At 43.4% G+C, this 17132-nt stretch overlaps 1 protein-coding gene across 2 annotated transcripts in view; it reads right to left on the bottom strand.

Moving 5' to 3' along the window:
* The window catches only part of EVC2 (EvC ciliary complex subunit 2), a 143864-nt gene that overhangs the window by 100086 nt on the left and 26646 nt on the right, over positions 1-17132 (bottom strand). For both annotated transcript variants that reach the window (XM_036852531.1, XM_036852532.1), the window contains exon 8: positions 351-485. In XM_036852531.1, coding sequence (XP_036708426.1) covers positions 351-485 — 135 coding nt within the window. The remainder of the gene's footprint in view (positions 1-350; positions 486-17132) is intronic.

Raw genomic sequence — 17132 nt, forward strand, 5'->3', positions numbered from 1 at the left:
TTTCAGAGGGAAGTGTAGACCAGGACCTGAGTCAGGGTGTGGCATGAATGCACAGCTGGCCATACAGGTGGGCGCTCAGTTCTTCAGTCAGACCGCAGGGGTTCCCAGTCCTGGTCGTTTGTTAGAATCATCCAGGGAGCTTTTAAAAACTACTAATGATGGGCACGCCTCTCGGGACAAAGCAGTCGGAGTCTGTGCAGGAGGGCCTGGGTATGAGCATGCCTCACGGTTCCCTGGGGGTCCTGACATCGATCCAGAGTTGAGACTGACTGAACTGAAGGGTAAACTTCAACCTCACATCTACCACCAACCAACTACCCTCCAGGAAGAGGATGCACGTGGAGTCCCACCTGATGTCTGGTAAGCACGCTTCCCTTCAAACACTGATATCGAACCATGAAGAAAAGCACAGCCCAGGTCAGCACCAGGGAGAGGATGAAGGCCACGAAGAACCCTGCTGCGTGGAGGCCGTGGTTTGGTAGAACCTATGGGGATAAGAGAGAGAGATTTGTTTCTGGCCACACTTTACATCTTTCAAATCAAGTTACAACTGCGTTAAAGCAGAACAAGCACAGAGTCAGTGAAACCGACCCGGGTTTAGACCGAGCTCTGCCACCTATTAGCTGGTTGCCTTGAGACCATTGCTGGACCTCTCTGGGCCCAAGTTAAATGGGGCAAGCACTTCAAGGAGCTGAGCATGGAGGCTTGCACACAGTAGGACCAACCACCCCAAGCCTGGCACATCACAGGCGCTCAGGAATGTTAAATTCTCAAATCAAATATGTAACAAACCTAAGGCAGCACTAAAGACCTGTGAAATGTTTTGAGTCGGGCAGAATTTTGCAGAGGGCAGAGGAAGAATCCACGGTGCCCTCACCTTCCCTCAAAGCTGTCCGCTCCCCCCACCCTGGGAACACGTCCCATTAGGGGTGCAGCCCACTCTGGACTTCAGGATCGCTCTGGAGGATGCACGTGGCTGGGGAGGCATCACACAGCAGGAGGCAGGCCAGCTGCCAGGCAGTCCAGTAAATGACCAGCCAGGGGGAGCTCGAGACTTCACGTGAGCTTCATCTAATGTGCCCAGTGTACTTCTCCCTCCTCAAAGGCTTCCTCCGGGCTCCAGTCAGCGACATCCTGGGACCAGTGTGAATCCACTGATGGGCCGGAAGTGGCTGGCACCAAATAACAACTGTGAGAAGCAGTAAGTTCTAGACACCCCACATTCCTCCCCTCCTTCCACCATTTCTTTGGGATCTAGAACATGATGCCAAAGACAGCAGCAGCTGCCATCTTCCTAAGCACTCAGCATGGGGCAGGCTTGGGGCTAAGGCTGTGCTCCTACGTCAGAGCTCACATCAGAATCACCTGCAGGGTCTGTGGAAACAAATTGCTGAGCCCCTCCCTCAGGGATTCTGAGTCACTAGACCTGGGGCAGGAACCGAGAAGAGGCATTTCTAGCAAGTTCCCAGGGGAAGCTACCACCCTTTGAGAACCCCTAGGCTAAGGGTTTCACAAGAATTAACTTCTTGAATTCTCCCAAAGACACTCTGAGCAAAATAAAAACAGCTCTGGTTTCAAATCCTACAGGCCTGGGGCTTCCCTGGTGGCGCAGTGGATAGGAATCTGCCTGCCAATGCAGGGGACACAGGTTCAATCTCCGGTCCGGGAAGATCCCACATGCCGCAGAGCAACTAAGCCTGTGCGCCACAGCTACTGAGCCTGCGCTCTAGAGCCCGCAAGCCACAACTACTGAGCCCACGTGCCACAACGACTGAAGCCAGCAGCCTAGAGCCCATGCTCCGCAACAAGAGAGAAGCCACCGCAATGAAGAGTAGCCCCTGCTCGCTGCAACTAGAGAAAGCCCACATGCAGCAACGTAGACCCAACACAGCCAAAAAAAAAAAAAATCCTACAGGCCTGAATTACAATGCCTCCTCTATCGAAACAGCTCTATACTTTGGGCAAGTGACTTGACCTCTGGAAACCTCAGTTCTCTCATATGTAACATGGGGATAAAAATACCTCACAGCATGAAGATTAAACAAAATAATAATGCAGAGGAGCTTGGTGCAAAGTTTGGCTCATCTATTTAGTCGACAAATAGGTACCGGGTGTCCCCTGTGTACCAGGCCATATGCTAGAAGCTAATAAGATGCTGATGCTTTCTCCCCTTGTGTGATTACACTCTTCCTGTGGACACTGACCGGGGCTGACCCAGCCTACTTGCTTCTCACAGATAAGGGCCTGTAACAGCACAGAGAGTGAAGCTTGGGCTCTAGACTCAGACCACTGGGTGTGGGACCCATCTCTGCTACTTACTGGCTGTGTGGCATTGGGGCAAATCACTTCATCTCTTCTTGCCTTTGCTCTTCCCTTGTAAGACAGAGACAAGAGTCTTCCAAAGGATTAAACACGAGACATGAACAAAGTCCAATGAAGTCACTAGAAGAGGGCCTAACCCATGGCACTCACTGACTAAATGTGAGTGATTCTGGCCCTGCCTTCCTTTGTGGGTTGGGTGACCCAAGGCAACTCCACTGGTACAGAAAGGGAGATGCTATGTGGTGACCGTTACCCAGTCATTTCTTCAGAAGGTCACCTCGAAAACAGGCCTGGACTAAAAGAGACTAAGATTTTTATGGTACTTTCATCTTTTGGAGTGCTCTCACCAAAATGTCTATACTCAAAAATGAAAGGGAAAAAATGTCTGTGTCCATAACAAGGGGCTTTAAAATGTTCACCCCTTTAACCTAGTGATTTCATATCCAGGATTCACTCCTCAGGAAATAATTCAAAAATAGGCATAAAAGCTTATACACAGGTTGGTTTCATCCAGAAATATGCATGAAGATTTATTTATATATATAAGGCTGTTTTTAAGAACATATAAAATAACACAAATGTGGAGGTATCCTAAATGCTCCACAACACAAAGAATGGTTAAATATTTTAAGCTTCTATGAGTTATTCTATCCATATAATGGCCAATCATGCAGTCATTTTACAAGTTTTGAGAAGCAGAATAATGCATGCCTGCCAGGGAAAAAAAGGTTTTTAACAGAAGCCAAGGGTTTAAAAAGAGAAGCAAATACCCTGTGTGTCCTTCTGCATCCTCTTCTAACCCCACTTCCCAGAGGCAACTATCTTCAATAGATACTGGTTTTAGTTTCCATGGTTTGGTGAACCACAATGGTTAGTTAACTTAAATACTCTAAAAATTATGCATACATCTTTATTTCTTGATATGTCAACATTACACATTATTTATGAATTCCTGCTATGACAGATGTGGATTTAGGTCACGAATTTTTACCCCCAAATTTTGAAGGATTGTTACCTACAAATAACCCTCCCTACACTTTGTCCCAATTTCAATGGTTATATTCGGTTAGCTACCTTTGTCTAACTTTAAAAAACGGAAACAGTTTTTATGCCATTAAATTTAGAGAATATTTCTTGTGTTCTTACTAAGAAAGAAAGAAGAAACATGGTGAAACAAGTGCCCCATATTTGCTTCCACCTCTCCTTTCACCACTTCTGCCCTCCAGAATTTGTTTATTTTATACATACATGTATGTATGTATATTCTACAACCACAATTAAGTCTTTGTGGTAGTTTATAAGTTAATTCTGAAAACTAAAAGTAAAAAAATTTTAAAGACAATATCATTATTATGATTAGACATATGTATTCACTGCATAATAAAGTAATTGAATGTAATCCTGTATAACTAAATATAAGCCCCTAAAAGCCACATATTTTTAATGCAGTGCCCTTTCTTACACTATCAATTTTCAAAATCATGCCATAGTTTTAGTTTGCTTCAACTTGGACCAATACTTCCTTGTGTAACTTTTTGTTTTTCCTGGGGTTTCTCACTGCTTTTCTTTTTTCTTCCTGGTATACACCCATTTCTTTAATGATATTAGCTGTTGCAGGGAGTCATCTTTTTTTTTTTTTCTTAAAATCATCACTCCCAGAGGTCTTTGACATTCTGATCTACTCAGGACTGGCTACTTTCTAGGCTTGCTGCACTGCTGTCATTAGAGCTCTCTTCACTGCTTTCTTGTTTTTTGGATTCCATTCCTCCCTCTTCCTTGTATCTTTTTTTTTTCAGTTTGATAGAGTATTTTCCATATTTATGTATTCTCAAGTAAATTGGTTTAGAAAATATTTTTATTTCTCACGTGTTAAAATATTGTTACTTTGTGTTTGTTTGATTGTTACCTTGGCTGAGTCTATCACTCAAGGTCCAAAATCTTTTTCCCTCAGAATCCTGAAGGAGCCACTCCACTATCTTTTAGCATAAGTGTGCCTGATGACCTCTTAGAAGGATCTTGCTTTCTAGGAGCTTTAAGTTCTGAATGTTTAACCATTTAAAAGGAGATTTTGAATGATTTTTTTAAATGGAGTAAAATACACATTACATAACATTTACCATTTTAATCATTTTCAAGTGTACAGTTGTGTTAAGTACAACCACGCTGTACAACCATCTCCACCATCCACCTCCAGAACTTTTTCATTTTGCAAAACTAAAACACTGTACCCATTAAACAACTCCCCATTCCCTCCTTCCCCAGCCCCTGGTGACCACCATTCTACTTTCTGTCTCTATGAATATGATTACTCTAGGAGCTTCATATTAGTAGAATCATACAGTATTTGTCTTTTTATGAGTGGCTTATTTCACTTAGCATAATACCCTCAAGCTTCATCTATGTTGTAGCATATGTCAGAATTTCCTTTCTTTTTCAGGCTAATATTCCATTGTATGAATACACCACATCTGTTTATCCACTCACCCATTGATAGACACTTGGGTTGTTTCCATCTTTTAGCTCTTGTGAATAATGCTGCTATAAACATGAGTATACCAATCTTTTCAACACCCTGCTTTCAATTCTTTTGGGGATATACCCAGATGTGGAATTGCTGGATCATATGATAATTCTACTTTTAATTTTTTAAGGAATGACCATACTGTCTTCCATAAAGGCTGCACATTTTTATTCCCATCAACAGTGCACAAGGGTTCCAATTTTTCCACATTCTTGTCAACACTTGTTATTTTCTGTTTTTTTAAATAAAAAAACACATTAACAGGCGTGAGGTGATTTGCATTCCCCTAATGACGAGTGATGGTGAGCATATTTTCATGTGTTCACTGGCCATTTGTATATCTTCTTTGGAGAAATGTCTATTCAAGTCCCTTGCCAATTTTTTAATCTGGTTGTTTGGTTTTTATTGTTACTGAGTTGTAGGACATTAGGGACTGAATGTTTGTGTGTATTCCCAAAATTCATATGTTGAAATTCTAACCACCCTCGTGATGGTATTAGGAGATGGGGCCTTTGGGAGGTAAATGGTGTCCTTATAAAGAGACAAACGGACCAGAGCTCTTTCTGCTCTCTGCCAAAGGGGGATTCAATGAGAAGATGGCCATCTACAAACCAGGAGATGGGTTCTCACCAGATACCATATCTACTGGCATATCTACTTTGACCTTGGACTTCCAGCCTAAAGGACTGTGACAAATAAATGTGGGTTGTATAAGCCATTCAGTCTATGATACTTTGTTATAGCAGCCCAGACTAAGACGTAGGATTTCTTTATGTGGTATAGATATTAACCTTTTATCAGATAAATGATTTGCAAATATTTTCCCCCATTCTGTGAGCTGCCCTTCACTCTGTTGATTGTGTCCTTTGGTGCACAGATGTTGTTAATTTTGATGTAGTCCAATTTATCTGGTTTTTTTCTTTTGTTACCTGTGCTCTTGGGTCATATCCAAGAAATCACTGCCAAATGTAATGTTATGAAGCTTTCCCACATGTTTGCTTCTAAGAGCTTTATAGTTTTAGGTCTTACATTTATGTCTTTGATGCTCTATGAGTTAATTTTTGGTATACATGGTATAAGGTAGGGGTCCAACTTTATTTTTTTGCAGGTGGATATCCAGTTTCCCAAACATCATTTATTGAAATGACTATCCTTTCCCCATTGAATAGTCTTGGCACTCTTGTTGAAAATCATTTTATTATAGATGTGAGGGGTTTTTTTCCTGGGCTCTCTATTCTTTTCATTGGTCTGTATGTCTGTCTTCATGACATTACCACACTGCTTTGATTATTGCAGCTCTGTAATAAGTTTTGAAATCAGGAAGTGTGAGACTTCTAACTTTGTTCTTTTCCAAGATTGTCCTGGCTATTTGGGTTCCTTTGAGATTTCATATGAATTTTAGGATTTCTATTTCTACAAAAAAATGCCATTGGAATTTTGACAGAGATTGCACTGCCTCTGTAGATCATAACAATATGAAGTCTTCCAGTCTATGGACAAGGGATAATTTAATTTTCCACTTACTGGTTTTCTTTAATTTTCTCTCAGCAATGTTTTGTAGCTTTCAGTGTACAAGTCTTTCACCTCTTGGTTAAGCTTATTCCTAAGTATTTTATTCTTTTTGATGCTACTGTAAATTAAATTGTTTTCTTAATTTCCTTTTTGGATTGTTCATTGTGTATGTATATAAAAGCAACTGACTTTTGTGTGCTGAATTTTTAGTAATATAAAAAATGTCCATATCCTAGTATAACATTTTAAAAGAAGACACAAAGCTGTATATACACAAAAATCCCAATTACATTAAAATAAAAATAATATATATACACCCATATACATATGGAACCTATGAAGAAAATATTCCAGAATTTTGTTGAGCGTAATTACTTCATGAATTTTCTCTTTATGTTTCTGTGTTTTCTATAATGGGCATGTATTACTTGTATAATCAGGAGACAAAAAATGATAATAATGAGTTCTAAAGGTAAGTTTGGTAGACAAGGAGATGCATCACCCAGATCTCCCTTCAAGGAAGGACTAGGTGTCCAGCTACGGGCAGTGTGGTCAGTAGACCTCCCACTTCATGGTCTAGATCAGCTGCAGAGAGCCACCTCACTTAGGTCATGACGACATCTGGTAACAGAACAAGGCAGAGGCATAATGGCCAGCCATTTAGCCTGATGAGGGATGCTCAGACAGGTGACAACACTTGCCCCACAGCTCTCTGCCAGGTGAAGCTTTGTCAGCCTAGATCACACTTGACTTCTTCCTCTGCCCAAACCTGCTTCCTCCTCCTCCCCTTCACAGGTGATCTGATTGTGTTGGGGGAACCACACGACCACCCCCAGGTTAGATGATTCACAAAGACTCATATATAATCACAAAGGACTCAGCATATAATCATCCTCACAGCTATCATTACAGTGAAAGGATACAAAGAAAACTCAGCAAAAGGAAAAGGCATGTGGGGCAAAGTCCGCGGAAACCAGGAGCAAGCTTCTAAGGTCCTCTCCCAGCGGAGCTACAAAGGGCATGCTTAATTCCTCCAGCAATGAGCATAAACGCTGTCCAACAGTGAAGCTCATTTGAGACTCGGTACCCAGGGTTTTTATTCAGGACTAGTCACTTAGGCATCCTCTGCCTGGCATGTACCAAAATCCCAGACTCCAGAAGGAAATGAGGTGTTCAACATAAAATATATTCTTTATAAAAACAGTTTAGGTGGGTGAGTCACCCATAGTTCAGTAAATGGTGAGAATCGTCCTGAAATCCAAGTTCCCAGATGCCAGCCAAGAGCTAACCTTGTAAGTAGGGCTTTCTAAGGATAGCAGTCTCAGGCCAGCTATGTCAACTCTTCTGCATGCTGGTTACCATGTTATACCCCAATTCTGTCTTGGCATCTGCTTCCAGAGAAGCCAACTTGTGACAAGTTTAATTCAAAATGGTTGCAGACCCCAATGTTCATTGCAGCTCTATTTATAATAGTCAAGACAGGGAAGCAACCTAAATGTCCATCAACAGATGAATGGATAAAGAAGATGTGGTACATATATACAATGGAATATTACTCAGCCATAAAAAAGAATGAAATAATGCCATTTGCAGCAACATGGATGGACCTAGAGATGATCATACTAAGTGAATTAAACCAGACAGAAAGACAAATATCATAAGATATCACTTATATGTGGAATCTAAAAAAATGATATAAATGAACTTATATACAAAATAGAAATAAATCCACAGACATAGAAAACAAACTCATGGTTACCAAAGCAGAAAGGTGGGGGAGAGGGATAAATTAGGAGTTTGGGATTAACATATATACACTACTATATGTAAAATAACCAACAAGATCCTACTGTATAGCACAGGGAACTATACTCAATATTTTTTAATAACTTACAAGGGAAAAGAATATGAAAAAGAATATATATATGTATAACTGAATCACTTTTCTGTACACCTGAAACTTATGCAACATTGTAAATCAACTATACTTCAGTAAAAAAGTGGTTGCAGATTATGGGAACATTTAACGCATTATATAGGAGCTGGAAGACAACTAACCCATTCCTCATTACTGTGGTCACAATGCACACTGTAGTTAAGGTTAAATTTTTCTGACAGACCAACAAGGCCAACCTGACCTTCCAAACAGTCAAAGCCAAGTTAGGTCGGGAAAAGGAGCTTTGGTCCAGACAATTACTGGAACCTGAATCAAAGTGTGTTGCCACGTATGACTCGCCTATGATGAATCAGCCTCTGTCCATAGAAGCTGTTATCAGAGGTGGTCAGGAAACCAATTCTGTTTTCAGACTCAAACATCCTGATTCTAAATCTTACATTTTGATTAGCACCAAATTGAAATGCAAGTTCTCCATTTGCACTGGAAATAGCCTTCTAAGCTCTGATTTGTGTACCTATCAGATAAGAAGAAAATCAATAAGCTGGGTAACTATGAAAAGCAGTGCAAACAGGTTACATTAAAATATTGATGGAAAGGAGACAAAACATGTGTCTAAAGAGAACAAAAGGCTATAGATCAGCGATTTGTTTTCAAAGTTTGCTATTGACAGAAGGCAAACACTTTTAATTTTACAGCTTTAGGGAGAAGAATGGAGAGGTAAGGGAATGAATGACTTTTGATCACCTACAATATGCCACTCCCTGGGCTAGGTCCATGTAGGGGGTTGAACTGTGTCTTCCAAAAAGCTATGCTGAAATCTTAACCCTCAGTACCTATGCATATGACCTCATTTGGAAATAAGGTCTTTGCAGACATAGTCAGGTTAAGATGAGGTCATACTGGATTAGGGTGGGTCCTAAATCCAGTGACTGTATCCTTATAAGGAGAGGGAGATTTGGAGACAGACACACACAGAGAAAAGACTACGTGACCATGGAGGCAGAGATTGGAGTGATGTAGCTACAACCAAGGAAGCATTTCCCGGAGCCACCTGAAGCTGGGAAGAAGCAAGGAAGGATTCTTCCCTAGAGTCTTCAAAGGGAGCATGACCCCGCCGACACCTTGATTTCAGTCTTCGAGCCTCCAGAATGGTGAGAGGATAAACTTCTGTTGTTCTAAGCTTTGTCATAATTTGTTGTGGCAGCCCTAGGAAACTGAGAAAGTGTGGTATTGCTTTATCTCATTCAGTCTTCAGCAATCCTGCAGGGGATGTATTATTCCCATTCCACTGATAGATAAATGGAGATGCAAAGAGATCAGATAGTTAATCAAAGTCCATAGCTAAAGAGGGACAGAGCTAGCTCTGCTTAATTCCAAAGTCTGTGTTCTCCCCGGTACATTATACTACTTACCATCCAGGGGGCTGTGGGGTTTTCTAAACACATTTTTAGTCTCAACCTCCCACACCGTGGTAGAAGTTACTTATCTGATGGATGAGAACCAGAAACAGATATTGGGACAGAATTACAGGCAGGCAGCGTCAATGTACTAAAAAAAGCAGGAACAAAACTAACTCATTCTCTCAAAGTCTCCCTCCCTTCCTCCCTTTCCTGCTTCAGGAAGTAGAACAGCCAAGACAAGCCACCTCACTCCTCCTCTTCCCACCTCCACCTTCTCTGAATCTCCACCTTGAGATCTTGCCCTCTTTTGATCAGTCACGTGGCCAAGAGAATTTGAAGAGTCGAGGCAGTGTGGGGAGCAGGAGCTTCATTCAGCAACACGGCTGCAGGAATGAACTCCTGTATTTAGGAAGAGGACAAAGCCAGGCCAGCTCTGCGGATCACACCACCTTTCTCCCCTTCTCTCCTGCAATTCCTACTTTCCAACACCAGGTGATAAGCAAACGTAGGTAAAGACTACCTCCTTGGGGCAAGCCCACTCACAAGTCCCACTTTCTTCTTTTCAACCTTCTTCATTTATCTATGTTACTAACTTAAGCTAGGTCCTGATCCCCTGACCTGTCCACAACGCCTCTACTCTTCAACTTCCCTCCTCCATACAAATGGCCAAAGAAGACTGAATCTCAAGATTTAGCTTTATGGGAAGGAAAATCCCCATAATCACTCATATTACCACCATCATCATCATTATCATCATCACCATCAACATCACCATCACCACCATCACCATCATCATCACCATCGTCCTTACCGTAACATCACCATCATCATCCTCACCATAACATCACCATCATCACCATCAGTACCATCATTATCACCATCATCACCACCATCATTACAGCTAATGTGTATTGAGCAGATACTGAGTGCGAAGGATAGTTCCAAGTGCTTTACATGCTTTATCCATTCACTCCCCATGGCAATAGTATAAGGTGGGCACAATTTTAACCCATATTTTACAGATTACAATGCCAAAGTATAAATAAGTTAAATAAATGGCCCAAGGTCACAGAGCTAACAAGTAACAGACCCAGGATTCACACCCCATGGTCTAGGCTAGTAGTCTTCAGATCGCAGCTGCCTCTCCAGGGCTCAGGCTCCAGCCTGGCCTTTTACCAGGAGCCCTGCACTGAGTCATCAGGGGCTTGTGCCGCTGTGAACATTCTGATTCCCCCTCTGAGTAGACAGCTCACCCTTCTGGGGTAAGTGACTAGCAGGGCAGAATTTTAGAATTCCTGAGTCTCTGGCCAAAAGCCTTCCCTTCAAAACTACGCTTAACTATCAACATCTTTATTGAACTTTCATCAGAGGCCAAGTAATTCCTTTTTAATCTTTAGAACAATGCTTTAAATACAGAATTCACACTTCATGGGTGCAAAAATCAAGCTCAAAATTACTGCCAGGTTTGACTCAATGTTTAGATGTGGTGGTAACCTTTCTTGACAAGGAAAGACAAGGAGGAAAGAGACCCAGGCCCTGCTCCGAGGAGCTCAGCATCCTATAGAGGAATGGCCAGGCACGCAGGCTGGGGCGACATGTGTGACTAGGGCAAGGGGGGAAGAGGGGCAGCCCCAAACCCAGCTCAAAGGACAAAGAAGACCTTCCAAGAGGTGACCCGTGGGGAGAGGACAATGAGCCAGGCCAGGAGGAGGGTGATCCAGGCAGAGGGAACAACATGAGCAGGTTGCAGATGCAAGAGACACAGCCCAGGTCCCAGAGGGCCTTCAAGAGAAGGTTAGGGACTTGCGACATCATCCTACGGGCTTAGGGGGCTCCCTGCAGGGTTTTAAGCCAGGAAGTAACATGGTCATATCAGTATTTTAGAAAGAGAAATCCATATGCTGTGTGACTTCAGCCTGGAGGAGGGTGAACCTGGGTGACTCAGCCAATGGAGAAATGATGAGGACCGGAAACAATGCTATGGGAAGCAGAACATACTCGTAAAGACCATGGACTTGGGCCCTCGTTGGGGGTTCAACTCTCAGCTCCTCCCCTACCACACTGTGGGACCCTGAGCCTTTCCCTCCCTAAGCTGCAGTTTCCCCATCTGTAAAATGAGGGCAAAAATCTTGCAGACAAATTCCACTGATAATCATTGTAAGTACAGAATTTCAAAGAGCCTATCTACCTTAAACTTCATTATCTAAGAATAAAGGAAAAGAGGTGGCTCAGTGACCCCAGCTGTCTTATCCCCAGAGCCCGCACTAACTTTCCTTCTTGTCTCTGGAAAAGGATCCGTTATTACCACCACTTTAATCACATATTAGCTGGTAGCAGATTCCTTTGATGAGTTCCACCACTGCATTTATGAAGAGCAATGCCAGACAAAAAAAGACTTTCAAAAGAAATGCTTTAAATGCTTAAAATCCAATAACAAGTTACAAGAGCATGAGGAAAAATTGTTTATACAATTTGACTTCAATTATGTAATAAATATATTTATAGACTTGCAGAAGGCAAGAAACTACCATGCTAGCAACGGTTATCTCTGGTGGTGGGGATATGAAGAAATGTTATCTTATTCTTCTAACTTTCTCCTTGTGTCTGTGTGTGTGTGTGTGTGTGTGTGTGTGTGTGGAGGGGTTGTTTGTTTAAAGTGTCCACAATAGACGTATATTAAATCCCACCCCCTCCCCAAACCAGGAAAAGTTTGAAGGGGAGAGCATACAGAATGATTTATCTGAAAGACATTTTAGGAGTAATTTAGTTGAAATCCTTCAACTGCTTGAAGAAGCAGAGGAGTCAGTGACTTGCTGACCCTTGTCCCACAGCCCTTGACAGGCAGCTCTGAGGGCAGAGACTCTGATAACTCTGGCAAGAGCAAGAGCTTGAAGGTAACCACAAACAGAGACAATCACACTCACTAATAGAGGTCTGTAAGTTACAATCCAGTGAATAAGGCTTGGACTACAGAACAAACTGCACAGCATGATTCCATTCCTCAATGTTGTATCAAGCTTCAGGACCTTGGCCAGTTCCCAGAGCCTCTCAGGACCTGAGTTTTTTTTTACTCTTAAATGAGGAAGTAAAACTAGATAATCTTTAAAGTCTCCCCCTGGGCAAAAATTCTATTCTGATGTCAACAAAAATGTATTAAGTGCCAACCAGGGGAATAATCTCAATGTCACAGAGTGACAAGGTTTATCAGATGTCCCAATGCCACTGGATCCCAGCAAGGGGTGCCACCAGCCTGCTTGGGGGATGTGAAGGAATCACAGAGGTGGAGAAAGTTGGTCAGGGTCCTGCAGGATGTTTACGAGCTGCCAGAGGACAGGAAGGAAAAGATCAGCATGTGTAAAACCAGAGTGATGTGGAAAACACAGGAACCCCACGGCACAGGGAGATAGCAGAGGTCACCTTTCCTGGTGGAGCCTGAATCCTAACGTAAGGGAATTGGGCTTTATCCAGCAGGCAATGGGGAGCCCCTCCAGAATAGAAGGTGAGCAGGCTGGTGTTTCAGGATGATGGGCTGGAGGGCAGCAGGACTGAACAGGGAGAAGGCTGGTAAGTCATCCAAAGAAGAAGTGACCCAGAGAAGGCAGACGTGATGATATGCGACTGCATGCTTCCAGCCCTCTGAGTTACACCCAAAGCCACATGATTTTGCCAATGGAGTTACACGTTCCCTCCACTGTGACCAAGGGCACACATTGTAAATCTTTGTATTTGAGAAATTCTCATATCGTACATAGCTATCTACTGAGGCATTCTTTATCTTATTAATGAATAGGAGCTCTTTATAATGTATTATAAAGACATTAATCCTTTTTAATGTATGCTACAAATATTTTCCCAAGTTTACCCCTTACCTTTCTTAATACTGTTTTCAAATGTAAAGTTTTCAACTATTTTGTGTACTCAGACCCATGGTTTTCCCCCATGGTTTTTTTCATAGCATATTAACCAATATTTACTTTTTACAAATTGTTTTATCCATTTAGATTTAAATCTGTTGAGGGAATTCACCTTCATTTTTCTTCCAAAAGATCCAGTCAGTTGCCCCCCAAATTTATGAATGAGACATTCTCTTCCCGTTGATTTGAAATATCATTTTATCATGTACACATATGTGTAGATATTCTATTTTGTTCCACTGGTCTGACTTTTTTTGCAGGACCTGAATACAGCATTAATATAGCTTTCTAATTTTTTATATCTGCTAGGGCAAATCCTCCTTTGTTACTCTTCATTTCAAAATTTTCTCATCTAGCTTTGTAAATTTATATTTCCAGGTGAAACTTGATTGATTTGATCACATTCCTCCCCCAAATTCCACTATTATTGTTATTATTCGAATTATACTCCAAATGAATTTGGGTGACATAACAATTGGTTTAAATGTCCCTCTCTTGATTAGATTCAGATCCTTGCAGTGAAATATGGTGACCTGTTCTTCTGGTGCCTGGCAGGGTGCCCAGCTTCACTATGAGAAGCTGGAGTGAAGTCCAGCTCAATCAGAACACCTCCACTCAACTACTATCCATAGGATAAACAAGGTCCTACTGTATAGCACTGGAAACTATACTCAATATCCTGTGATAAACTACAATGGAAAAGAATACGAAAAAGTATATATATAACTGAGTCACTCTGCTGTACAGCAGAAATTAACACAACATTGTAAATCAACTATACTTCAATAAAATTTTTTAAAAAAGAACACCTGCACTCAATGTCCAGCACAGGGTGGAGTGATTCTTTCCCTCTCTATTCATCCAGGAGGCAGAAAGGGTAAGAAGACTTCTTGGGGTCTTAGTTGACATATATCAGTTTCACCCTCAGGAAATTAATAAGAAATTAAGGAGGTGATGGCCTCTCTTCCAAGTGTTGCAGTTCCCAGTTTACACAATGGGTTACTCAATGTCTTTGCTTTGTATCTTTTAACTGCTTGAGAAAAATGTCAGAGGAGCTTATACCTCGCTGCTGAGCTCCTCCTATCCATCACGGTCACACTTTCCTAGTATAACGACGTTATCTTTGCAGGTGCCCAAGTCAACTGTGCTAGAACACACGCTGCAGCTGGCAAGGGCCGAGCCTCCTCCTTACGTATACCTAAAAGGTGCCAGGCACTGTGCTCGAGCCCAGTAAACCTTGGTTCACGTCCAACCTACAGTCAAACAGGCTTAACCTTGACGTCAGATCTTCAGATACATATTTTAGAAACCTCTCCTCCACCCTTAATTAACTCCTTCCTTTAAGATCCAAGTGAATTCTTACCTCCTCCAAGAGGCCTGCCATCCACCCAGCCCGCCCAGCCCACCCTTTCTCCCTTGTCAGTACCCCCAGCACCTATGATCTGTATGTTGGGTCACAACCTCACAAGTTGTCACAGCTGATGTACATGGTTTGTTTGGCTTTTTGTCCTTGTTTAATGTCTCAGTGTGGGGGAGGGATGGTGGGTGATGGGCGATTGGAATCTCCAGGCTGCCTCAGACTCCACTGCGCCCTAGAATCTTGCGTGGGCCTGACTCACACACTTACAGTACCGGCATGGCCCTCGTGGGAATTTAAGCTTGAGACCCTGATACCTAACATTCTTTTCACAATTAACACAGAACACTTGCACAGCAGTGTTATTTCCATGTGTAATAATACGGATGATGTTTATTGAGCACTTACAGAGTGCAAGGCACTGTGCCGAGCGCTTTGCCTGCATCAATCTGTTTACTTTGATGACCACCCTACGAAGCGGGTACTATTATTATTCTCATTTTACAGCCAGGATACTGAGGTCCAGGGAAGTAAGTAATGTGCCCAAGGTCACATACAATCAGTGGAAAAACAGGGATACAAGTCCAGGCCTCTGGTGCAAGAGCCCGTTGTTCCCACAACACTCTAGGGCCATCACCTGCATATGTCTCATCTCCCCACTCGATAATGACCTCCTTGAACATGGTCCACAGGCAGAGGTCACCTGGCCCAGGGGCCAGTGGGGCTGAAATCCAACCCACTGCTCCACTGCCAAGCCTTGCACCCATGGGTCTGCAGCCCAGGGGGGCCACCTATTCCTGCTTCTCCTGAAGGCAATGAGCTGGAGACAGCCCTGAAGACCTGGGTACGGCTCGTCTCCATCCACGTGAGAAGGTCTGGGCCACGGAGGAAGGGCTCATAAATACTGATTAAATGAATGTTCTCTGACCTTTACTGCAATCACGCAGCATTGATGACAATCAGCTCAATCACGGGATATTTACCTGTTGAGTGCCACCCACAATGTAAGGCACCGTGCAGGACGCAAGAAGGAATCAGACATGGTGCCGCCCGGCAGGAGCTCACAGACCAGCCAGGAGAACTGTCTGCACCTGTGTGCCTGACTCGGGTTTTGTGCCGGCCTCGTCTGTGCAGGCATTCGGCTCACTAGGAGGCAGTGAGGCCCACTGCCCAGCAGCAGGGCTCTGGAGCCAAAGGGCCTGGGTTCATATCTTGTTCTAACACTACCTGTGCAGAATGGCGTTCACACAGCCGGCCTGAGACTTCCATCCTCTGGGAGGCCTGCTCAAGGCGCTGGGCCTTGGCTGGTGTCTGGGAACTCAGGTTTCAGAGGGTTCCCACCATCTCCTGATAAGAGGGGCTCACAGGGCCTAAACTGTTGGGCAAAGGATGTGGTGTACACTGAACACATGCTGTCCTCCTGGGAGGTTCCAGGCAGAGGGTGCCCCGTGCCCAGCTCCCAGTACAAACCCTGGCACTGGGTCTCGAATGAGCTTCCCTGGTGGACAGCACTTCACATGTGCTGTCACAACTTGATGCCAGAGGAATTAAGCGTGTCCTACATGTCTCCACCGGGAGAGGACCCTGGAAGCCTGCACCTGGCGTCCTCCAGACCTCACCCTGAGTCCCTGTTCCCTTTGCTGATTCTGCTTTGCGTCCTTTCTCTGTCATAAATCAGCCTGAGTACGACTATGTGTGCGGTCCTGTGAGCCCTCCTAGGGAATCACTGCACCTGGGAGTGGTCTTAGGAACCCTGACACTCTAGCCATGTGATCTTGGGCAAATGACTTGACCTAAGTGTGCCTCAGTTTCTCCATCTATGAAATGGAGGTGATTTAAAATACAATCTATCCCCTCACCTTATGGTGAAGATGTCACAATTCAGCAAATGAAGACTGCTTAGGATGCCTGGCACCTAGTAGGTGCTTAAGAAATGTGGAGCGTGGTTATATGGTGAATAAATACTTGATGAACATGTGAATGAGTGAATGCATGAGCTGTGGGTGACTGAATGATGAACAAAAATGGAGGAATGTTAATGGTGAACGGCAGAAGCAGGCCTGCGGGGCCCTGGGCAGCTCTGGGAAGACAAAACATGACCACTCACTAGCCGTGGGGTGAACACTGCAGGGCGGGTACCAGCCGGCTGATGGGTGGGTGGAGCCCCAGCCTGCCCAGGCAGTGACCGACCCGTCTTGCCCAGATGAAA

This window comes from Balaenoptera musculus, chromosome 5 (assembly GCF_009873245.2).
Source record: "Balaenoptera musculus isolate JJ_BM4_2016_0621 chromosome 5, mBalMus1.pri.v3, whole genome shotgun sequence".
NCBI classification, from domain to species: Eukaryota; Metazoa; Chordata; class Mammalia; order Artiodactyla; family Balaenopteridae; genus Balaenoptera; species Balaenoptera musculus.